Source organism: Solanum pennellii, chromosome 10 (genome assembly GCF_001406875.1).
Source record: "Solanum pennellii chromosome 10, SPENNV200".
NCBI classification, from domain to species: Eukaryota; Viridiplantae; Streptophyta; class Magnoliopsida; order Solanales; family Solanaceae; genus Solanum; species Solanum pennellii.
Window position 1 is genome coordinate 4183961 of NC_028646.1, and position 11345 is coordinate 4195305.

General features: G+C 30.1%; 2 protein-coding genes across 2 annotated transcripts; one reads left to right on the forward strand and one right to left on the reverse strand.

The window, feature by feature from the left end:
• Positions 1 to 1453: 1453 nt before the first annotated feature.
• Positions 1454 to 6395, reverse strand: LOC107032644 (subtilisin-like protease SBT3.9). The gene is made up of 7 exons (XM_015234233.2): positions 6102 to 6395; positions 5323 to 5428; positions 5154 to 5252; positions 3490 to 3496; positions 2857 to 2977; positions 2577 to 2763; positions 1454 to 2037 (listed from the first exon to the last, which is right to left on the reverse strand). The coding sequence occupies exons 1-7, from the start codon at positions 6393 to 6395 to the stop codon at positions 1454 to 1456; spliced, it is 1398 nt and encodes a 465-aa protein (XP_015089719.2).
• Positions 6396 to 10155: 3760 nt separating this feature from the next.
• On the forward strand, positions 10156 to 10929 carry LOC114074443 (arabinogalactan protein 20-like). Its single transcript, XM_027912446.1, has 2 exons — positions 10156 to 10386; positions 10665 to 10929. The coding sequence occupies exons 1-2, from the start codon at positions 10272 to 10274 to the stop codon at positions 10766 to 10768; spliced, it is 219 nt and encodes a 72-aa protein (XP_027768247.1). The 5' UTR covers positions 10156 to 10271; the 3' UTR covers positions 10769 to 10929.
• Positions 10930 to 11345: the final 416 nt, after the last annotated feature.

The following is an 11345-nucleotide window of genomic DNA, read 5'->3' on the forward strand; positions in this document are numbered from 1 at the left end:
AATAATTGTATATATGTAACTAATATGGATATATATCAATGATTGTGTTTGTATATCTACATAAAATTTGAATTCGTATACAATTGGATCGAGTTAAGACATTTATATTTTTATATCAAATCTCTATCTCGCTTTATACAAACACAAATTATACATTGTATTTTGTGTTTCTATTTTGTATAAAGCGAGGGAGAGAGAAAGACAATAGAGAACTGGACAGGGGAAGATTTGTAGACTTCTCGATTTACACAAACACAAATTATACATTTGTGTTTGTATAAATTGAGAGAGTCAGGCAAGAGAGAGGGCTGAAAAAGAGGAGAGTGGCGAGCGAGATTATAGATAGAGGGAGAGAGACAATGACAAGAAGTTTGTTGCGAATTGAATTTTCATTAAAACTGTAGCTCTAGCATTTGTTTTGAATTAATAGTTTGTTATTATGCACAATTTTCTGTAAATAAAACTCTTAAATGACTACATTTGTGGAGAACATATGACTAAGTGGAACGCGCCAGGGCTTTGTGGAGAAATGCTCTTTAGGTCTCGCACCGCCTCATTGTCATTCCTAGCGTTAAAATAAAGTAACAAGCACCAGACTCAACAAACTAGCAATTCACAAGAGGCACAAGTTTATGAATAGACCATTAACATTCGTTCGAAACTCCGAGTACACAAATCAAATATGCTATCCAAGTAAATTCAATGTTTCAGACTCAATGAAACTATCAAAACATTTATCTGAGATCTCCTTGACCAAAAATCCATGAAAGTCACAATAAACCAACTTAACGCATAAAAGTATCAAACTGCCCCCATAAATTATGGAAAATCAACCAAGACCTCATCAAGACTCAAAATCATCCCTAAAATCTAGTGGAATTTGTCGAAAATTTGATCCGAACTCCTAATGTTGACCAAAGTCAACTAAAGGTCTAAATTCACTTAAACTTCCAATCAAGGCTCAATCCACGAAACAACTTCGAATCAGAAAACGGCAACACGGCTAGACTAAATTCCACATTGTCGAGCTGATGGAAATGACGAAATTCTATACCAAGACTCAAAACTTTGGTTATTACCAAAAATCACTTTAAACTTTTCAAAACTCAAAACTTTTAAAAATCACAACTTTTAAATCAAATTTCATAACCAACTTCTCAAACTGATCAAACATGATTCGGCGCGATTACCGAGAGGTATAATATAGTAATTTTACAGAAAATCTCAAAATATGACCTTTCGAGATCATTACATCAATCAACTTGAAGGTGACATATACAAAATAGAGAATCATAAACTAAAAAAAAACATTCTTTGATATTTAAATAAATAATCAATTTACATTATTGAGTACTACACTATTTAATTACATCAAAAAGAAAAATAACAACATGAAGTAAAAGAATTATTTACATCACCATGCATTTTTCTTCAAACAAAATTCATGTCATCATTAGACATCTACTTGTTTCCTCACAGCAATAGGAATTCTAACTAAATGCTTTCCATCATTCCATGCCAAACTTCCAAAGGTAAATTTACTCATTCTTTGGTGAGTAGATGTGATTTTGACTTCAAATGAATTTTTCTTTGTTTTGGAATTGAACTTCAAGATATGTGGATTTACTTGAATTATAGTATTTCTTGGAGGTTTAATCACTACTTTGTATATCGCGTTGACGTTTCCAACATTAGTAACAGTTCTTTTGATAGTAACTGGATATTTTAGATTCGAAATCGATATTGAAGGGAGATTTAAATCCAACCTAGATGGTACTTTATTTGGACATATAATGCCTGATGAAGTTGAATTTTTAGTTTTGGAATAACATGTAGTTGCATTTTGCATCTTATCATTACTATATCCTAAACTACAAAGATAATTCAAATAATCATTTTTGTCCATATCATAAACTAATCCAGGATCTGTTGCTCCATTTGGATTACAAATTCCACCTCCAAAATCAAATGGATCAGCAATTTTATCTCCTGCTCCTTCTGAATATATTTCTGATTTATATGTGTCCTCATTCCATGCTACAAAAAAATTTTAAAAAAATTATTGATAATGTAAATTAAAAATAACATATAGGGAAAAAGGAGTACAATTATTTTTTCGAGTGATTGTAAATGGTATGTTGATACCCTTCGTCATACTTTTAGGATAGTTGTGTTTCTCTGCCGTTAAAAAACTAGAGCATGTATGCCCTCCACTCTAAGGAAAGACTAAATAGGAACACGCGCATGGCACAATCTTATTCGTCGGTCCGATATTAATAAATGTCAGGTTAGAGGATAGGAATATGACATGTGCATGTCCGCTAATAAAAAGGGTATATATGCTCTAATTTTTTGACAACGGGGACACCAATATCTCAAAAGTATGACGGAGAGTATCTGCATATCATTTATGATAGTTCGAGGGTATATTTATCCTTTTTACTAATAACATGTATAAGTTAAAATAACTTTCTTGCAAGTAATTTAACACCATTTGGTAAATTGACCTATATAAGTTTTTAGAGTTGTTAGTAGTTTAGGAATGTTTTCAATACTTCTTTCTAGGTATTAATTACCTGTAGTAACGAGTGCGGATTTGATAGCAGCTGGAGACCAATCTGGATATGCAACTTTGAGGAGTGCAACAATTCCTGAGACATGAGGAGCTGCCATGGATGTTCCTGACATGAGTTGGAATCCATGGTCTCCTTTCATAGGACGAACTGCGGCAAGTATATTTACACCAGGAGCTGCAATATCGGGCTACAATGATATTTATGTAGTCAGTAGTTAATTGTCATTAGATCCAATGTCGTTAAATTAAAAATGTGATAAAGTAGAACTATATATATTTACCTTCAAAATGTCTGGGGCAAAGGCATTTGGGCCTCTTGATGAGAACTTAGGCACTTTTAGGACTACTTCTTGGCCCTCAAGTATTTCAGATCGACCCAATTTAATCATAGGATCTTGGTTACTGTTGCAAATTGATTAATAACAAATTAATGTACACATATAAAAAGAGGCGTAATGCATAACGGGCAAATTATAGAAATCACATGCTTTTAAAGCAAAATTATAATCTATCTCTTATAAGTTTATAATTATAGAAATCCCTCAAACGGATACAATAATATAAGCACTGATATATTAAAAAGAGAAAAGTCGGATACATTAATGGCATCAAAAACAAACTATTGATACATTAAAAAGAGGGTCGGATACATGCATTGATACATTAAAAAGGGGGTCAGATACATTAATGGAGGGTCCGGATACATTAATGGCAAAAAAATCAAAGCGCTGATACTTTAAAAAGAGGGTCGGATACATTAATGGAGGGTCGGATACATTAATGACATTTTTTACTTAAGAGAAAAAAGAGGGATTTTGCAGATTTATAAAACTTATAGGGGATAATGGTAATAAGTAAACTAAAAGATGGATTTCTGTAATTTGACTTTAACTGATAATTATTTACCTTCCTACTTTGGTTCTGCAAAAATAAGCATTTAAACTTATTTAGAGTTGAACAAACACATCATAGTTGACATCCTACGCTATATTGTATGTAGCGCTCTATATGTATTATACCATTTAAGACGTGTGTGTTTAGCTATTAGCTTGTTCAACTTTATACAAATTTAAGTATATATTTTGTGCATACTCAAAGGTAGGAAAGTATAGATGTTAGTTGTGACCAAGTTATAAAGAGATGACATATGATTTTATAAAAATAGTAAGAAGTGAAATTGAAGAGAGAGTAAGAGAAATATATGCTTACTATAAGAAGTGAAATTGAAGAAAGAGTAAAAGAAATATATGCTTACTTTGATTTTCATTGTTGAATATAGTCATATATTTGATTTCCTTGCTCTAAATCAACATAAACAATTGGTATAGGGATACCAAATTGTTGATTGTTGTCAGTAATTTGATCAAAAGGGGTAATAGAAACAATAACAGCCCAAACCCCACTAGTCTTTAGTAAATTTCACTTTTTCACCCCTACAAATGAATTATATAAATATTAACAAAGTTGAAAGACTTTTAAATTTCGTGGTTCTAAATTAAAGTTATGTCAAATGTATTAAATTGTCCTTTAATCTTGTGGCCTTAAACATGTCATGTAGAAAGCTGAAACTAAAATGTTATTTAAAAAAAAAAAAAAAGAGGTCATTGTTTTTTAAACAGACTAAAAAGGAAAGGAGTTAGGTCATTCTTCTCTAAACAAAACGAGTAATTTATATTGGATGATACAACATTGTTGAATCCATCCCATTTTTTGGTCATTTTTTGTTATTCAATTGATACAAGTAATTGTTAAAAAAGAACACTGATAAGAGTTGAAAGTTACGATTTGGTAGTTGGCAAAGTGGTAAGATTTGCAACTCTTTTTTGACTTTGTTATATCTACCTATGTCATTAGTGACATAGACATGATTTTATCCTTCTATAAATAGAGCATTCTTGCTCATTTGTAGAACACACCAAATTAGAGAGAAAAATCATTTTGAGAGCAAAGTGAGGTATTCCATAGACTATACAAGAAAAATAGTCTGTAAAGAAAAATTGAGTGTGAACGATATTTTAGTAAGGTGTAAATCAAAAGAGTGTTGTTCCTTTTGAGTGTGTAGTAGTCACTTTGAGTATTGTATTCGTGACTACACTGTGTAAAAATTTCTTACTACAGCGATATCAGTTGCTCCTCTTGGCCCGTGATTTTTTCCCTTATTGAGAAGGATTTCCATGTAAATTTCTTGGTGTCGCTATTTTCCCATTTTATTTCCATTACTTTTATCATATATTTTATTGTATTTATCAGCGTTTTCCCAACAAACATTTATATATTTCACTTATTTTGTTATATTATGAAAAGTTATCAAAGGACCAAAGATTTTCTCCCTGAGAATTCCTTCACCCTACAAGAAAAGAACAAACTTAATTTAAATTGTCAGTACTTGTACGGAGTTGAACAAGTAGCAGACATATATATCCTACGTGACATAATACACATAGAACATGTGTGTATACTTGTTTAACTTATGTACATCCAAATTAAAATTAAAGGGCGTAGATGATAGTTGAGGCTTACGAGTATTGTCTTGTTGTTTCCAAGTGTTAAAAGAGAACAATTTGTCTATCAGAATTACTAGCAGCAACAGTGATAACCCATGGAGAAGTATTACTAATAGTGTTAGAGTCAGGTCCACTATTTCCACCAGCAGCAATGACAGATATGCCATGAGATACTGCATGATAAGATCCAAACCCCAAAACACTTTCTATCATTAACTTAAGCAATGTTTATAAAATTATCACCAATAGATGCTGATATTATATCAACTCCATCTTTTATAGCATCATCAACACCAGCAAGAATATCAGCACCACTACAATATACTCCCATCATTTCTTTCCAACATACCTATTCAAAGTATATAATTAAAGGATCAAAACAAAATATTAGTTAGTCTGATGGTATAAAACATGAACGTGCCCTTTAATTTAACTTGGCCTAACCTGGTATTTACACCCTCCAATTTTTGTTGTGTACAAGGAGATACTTACACAATTATATAAAGTTAAACAAGTAGACACATAATGCATGCATATAATGCACATAGGATGTCATGCATTTACGATGCTATATATGTAGGACGGATGTATCTACTTGTTCAACTTTATACAAGTTTAAGTACTGCCTGCTTGTGTATACATGTACACATAAAGTTGGAGGGCATAGATGACAGTTGGATGTCAAGTTAACAGACATATTTATGTATTATCCATACAAAAGAACCAAAACAACGTAACATGACATAATACAACCCTTTAATCTGGCCTCATCTGACAACTATGCCCTCCAACTTTGTGTGACATAATTAGATACTTAAACTTGTACAGAGTTGAATAAGTAAGCACACACATCCTACAAGGCATCATACATGTATTATGTCATGTAGGATGTGTGAGTCTACTTGTTCAATTCTATACAAGTTTAAGTGTTTACTTATGCATATAAAACACACATATATAGTTGGAGTATATAGAGATGTCAGATGGGGTGAAGTTAAAATAAACGGTTTAATAATATATACCTTATAAATAGCTAATCGTGCAAGTGATGCTCCTCCTCTTATTGTACCCATGTTAAGACCATAGTATTGTAAATTATTAACATAAGAACCAGCAGCTGTAGAACCATGTCCACTTGCATCTACTGCTGATAAATTATATGTTTTATCAATAATACTTTGACTTAATCCCTTTTCTTTCATAAATCCTTTTATGTACCAACGAGCACCAATTATTTTTTTGTTACAATGTATTGTTGCAATGAAATTTGCTTCAGATTTACAAATTCCTTTCCATCTAGATGGAATTGGACCCATCCCATTATCATTAAAAGATTCTGATTCTTCCAATATACCTGTAAAATATATAAACGTATTATTTAATATGTAAAGGGTCAAATATACCTTTGCACTATTGGAAATAGTTTATATATACCTTTCGTTATATTTTAGGTCCAAATATATCCCTTTTGTTATACTTTGGGTTCAAATATACCCTTCTGATTATACTTTGACACAAATTTACCCTCAATTTTAACGAAAAACACGTGACAAGCTCAAAATCAAATAATGCACATCTCGAATTTCAAATACTTAATCCTTTTAGAAACTCATTTCCTCCGCTTTGAATTATTTTCTTTCGAATTGAGGTTTTTCTAAAAAAAAAAATATCATACTTAACCTCTTCTAAAAAGTGTCAATATTAATCAAAGAAAATACACTACTCAGATATGTTCTAAGAATTTTCAGCATCCAAAAATTGATGACTCCCTATGTTCATTATTTTCTTGCACTTTTATAATAGTAAGAAGATGTAGGTATAATGATTAATTTTTATAGAAATAAATTTGAAGATTTTTAATTTGTGAGGGAAAAATGCAGCACAATGATGTTGTGTAATATGCATATTTTATTATTTCTAGTACAAGAAATTTAAAAATAGAATAATGAATGGGAAAATGAAATTAAGAGCTCAAAACGGAGGAAATGAGTTGGGATGAGTTACACAAGTGAGCTTCTAAGGAAATTGAGAGCTCAAAACGGGTACTCAATTAACATTACGAACTTTTCATATCGGAGGAGTATTCACGGGGGGTACTGAGAACATGTGTGAGCCCCATCTAATGGAAAATAAAATTCAATGAGGACTTGGTTCATCCGACACGTACACGTCATGGGCATTCCGCCTTTCTATATTCTATAGACTTGTATGTAACTATTGAGAGTGAAGATATTCTACATAATGTGAATATTCCACCCAAAAGTTTGCTTTTAGCTCAAAACGATCAATACGTAGAATCAGAACAAGTAATTGCTGAGATTCGCACAAGAATATCCACTTTGAATTTTAAAGAGAAGGTTCGAAAATATATTTATTCTGATTCATACGGAGAAATACACTGGAGTACCGATGTCTATCATGCACCCGAATTTACATAAGTATTAGTCATTCATTCAATTAGTACAAGAAAATTATGATCCTACTATTATCCCTTTAAAAATGGTAGTCTTTTTTTGAAAAAGAAAAAATTAAAACACACATATATACGTGTGTTTTATATTTATTATGTTGATCACAAAAGCTTCCTCATCACATGAAATTAATCTCAATGATTTTAGTTGTTATGCATCTTAATTGTCTTTATTTTTGAAGATAATAAAAATATGAAATTCTCTTCATTCTTTTGCCAATAGTATTTGATATGTCATGACTTAGGTAGCTTGTAGTAAGTCTTTGATGTAATACTTTTTTTGACTTATCATAGTATGTGTGCTGCACGAATTTTGAGCCACATGAAAATATTTCAACTCAATAAAAATATAATTTATTTAATAAAAAATTAAAATTAAGCAAAATAAAACTCATAAAGTTGAAAGGAATTTTGATCTTTTCAACCTTTAAATATGTGAGTCAATCATTTAGCAATACTTATTGAATAGGTAAATGCATAACAACTAGATTACTAATGAAACATTTAAATTCACCAATTTAAAATACGAATTAGTTAGTTGATGAGTTATTAGAGTTGAGGTGTTAGTTGGAAGTTCTCCCAACTAGAAAATTAAGCTATATTTTTTCTTAACTTTGATATATAATTAAAAGTATTATCCCTAATCAAAATTCTTTTTCATAATCTAATTAATTAATTACCATCGAAGATAACAATGATTAATTTTCACTTAGTTACTATATAATTTTTTTAATTTGAATGTTATTTAAAAAGTATAGCCGTTAACTATGGCCAGCTTTAATGTATCATACTGTCATTTTTTTTATAGTTTTTGATTTAATATTGATATACTTAAAAATTAAAGTTTCGAGAAAATGGACAGGAAATTAGTAGGGGATCATACTCTCACCAAAAAATTGGAGTTTAAGTAGTCAACCAACCAACTAGCTACTAGAATTTCCAAAAAAAAAAATTGTTACTTAACATGATTTTTTTAATTTATAATATAGAATTAACAATATATGTATAATATTATTTTTGAAAATTTGTTTGTAGATGCAATTCAACTTTATTACTTTGTCATTGAAATGGAATTGATAATTAGAAGATTTTTTTCACATAATGTAATAATATAAAATAAACATAATAATACATGTGATAAATAGACTCATCCCCCTACTTTATTACATTTATGTCCTATCCTATTAATAATTAAATTAAAAACGTTAAAACTAATGATTCATCGGCACCTATATAACTCCTAGTCTTTCAAGCTAATAATGCGAGTTTAATTTACTCATAATATGTAAATGCCTTAATTTAACCTCAATTAGTAAAAAAAAAATGAAATATATTTTTCTCCATATACACATCTCTAAAGTTGCTACTACTCAATTGACATTTAAAAAAAAAAAAATCTTCCTTGTTAACAAAAATAAATAAAAACACATAATTCATCTTTTTAGAAATAACTTTTCAAGCTCTCGAATGATATAAATTCATCAAATTATTCGTATTTAATTATTGATGATGTTCTGTTATTAAGCTAACTTTGAATCATTATTAAACATTACTTATTTTATTGATACCAATATTTTAAATTGTGTGTCTAATCAATTAGTCCATCTACCCTAATTTTTATGACATATTTTATTTTCAATGTATTTTCGATAAAAATATTGACATATTTACCGAAAAGTGTTCTAAATGAACACTCAAATTTACTCTTAATAATATGACCTATTTGGATTCACTTACTATAAAAATTCATTTTTTACCGGAAAGACAAAATGAGAAGACGTGTAAAGTTATTAGTTATTTTTTTTTTCGAGCTTAAAATGTGTTATGTCATGTCTAATTATCTCTCTCTAATTCTTTTTTTAAGCTGAAGATGTGTTATGTCATGTCTAATTATCTCTCTTAATTCTTTCTTCGGCTTTATCTCTCCTTAGACCTATGGATCTCTGCCCACCTCTCTCGCATCTTCTCGCTAGGATATCAACATTCCTTCTCTTCACATTTCCAAACCATCTCAATTTCATATTCTCATCTTGTCCACCTAGAAACTCACTCCAACCTTGTCAAGTATATCGTCATTCCTAATCTTGTCTCTCCTAAAATGCCAACATATTCATCTAAAAATCCTCATTTCTTTTTTTTTTTTTTGAACGTATACAATTCTTAGTTGGTGCCCAACCTCGTAAAACACATATGTTTTGATTTTCACTCTATAAAACTTATCTTCAAAACACAATGACATATTTTATCACATAAAACATCAAATGTAAACTTTCATTTCATTTATTCCGCTTTAATATAATAATAATATCTTCACTAATCTCTTTATTTCCAAACATCATTTTAAAATAATATCATATAAAATAAAACAAAGCAAACGCAAATAAATGATAAGAGGGACACTTATTATGGAAAAGGAATAAAAAAAAGACAAATTTTGACAGAGTGGAGAGAAGTAGGCGGCACATGGTTTACAAAGCATCATATACTATATGATAGACCCCATATAATTCAAGAATGGACCGCCAATACCTAAGAACAAATAATTACATTAAAGAAATATTTATATTTATAATATAATATATATTACAATATTTTTTTTACATATATATAAACCTCTTCCCTCTCCAATATCAACCACAATCAATCTTTAATTTTCATCTTTTTAAATTTTCTTAGAGTGCCAAGGAAGGGTCAATAATCTTGATTTTGAATTTTTTTGATAATGGCAATGTCTAGAATTGTTGTTGGATTAGCCATCTTTGTTGTGGCATTGGTCACTATTATTCCCTTTACACAAGCTCAAGAGTTTGCACCTGCTCCTGCACCTACTAGTGATGGTATGTTCCACAATTCTCATTTTTTTCAATCGACGAAATTTCGTAGCTAAATAACAAAAATTTCATGTTAATTTTCATTTAGTATACGCTTTTAAGAAAATTTAATTAGCTAGAAGTCTTTTAGTGACAGAATAGCTAAGGATTACCGACAAATTCGAAATACAAAATATGATAGGGTATAAGTTCTAATTTAATATTGTTGGTGTATAAAAATTAAACTCGAGTCGTGACTTAAAAGTTGATAGTTGCATTATTTTGAAATTGTTTACAATTTGCAGGAACAACAATTGATCAAGGAATTGCATATGTGTTGATGTTGCTGGCTTTAGTTCTTACCTATCTTATTCACCCAATGGATGCTTCTGCATACACCTTCTTCTAAATTCCTCTCTAAAATATTATCTTAAATTAGGTCTAAATTTAATTATTTATTTTATCTTTTAGTTTACAAACATGGGTTGTATTAACAAATTCTTTAATGCATTATTGGTAATTGACGTGAAATTATATATTTATATATATTGTGTTTGTGTTGCTCCTTCACCTATTTCCATCAAGTGGTATCACAAATAATTTCAATAAAAAGGTGTGATTGGTTTAGTTCTTTATCCAAGAGAGTTCACATCTTTGAATCAAAGAAAGGAAGAGAATTTTCGTAATCGAGGTCTCAAGTTTTGAAATTCCTTGTTTACAATAGGTCAATCTAGTACTCTAATCTTCTGGGTTGAATTCGTCTCTGAAGGCTTGCCCAGTGTGATTTACCTCTTCTATATGGTTTGTGAGCATGAAGAGGGATGAGTATATAGATTATACATGTCTCACTAGCCATATATGGTTGGATGGTGGTCCTCTGAAATGCCAAACTTATCATAAAAGTAAAGGTGAATAACTAGCTAAGATGCATGGTTCAATGATAAATGTTTAGAAGTGTTAAATGTCATTAGTGACAGATTCCGAAT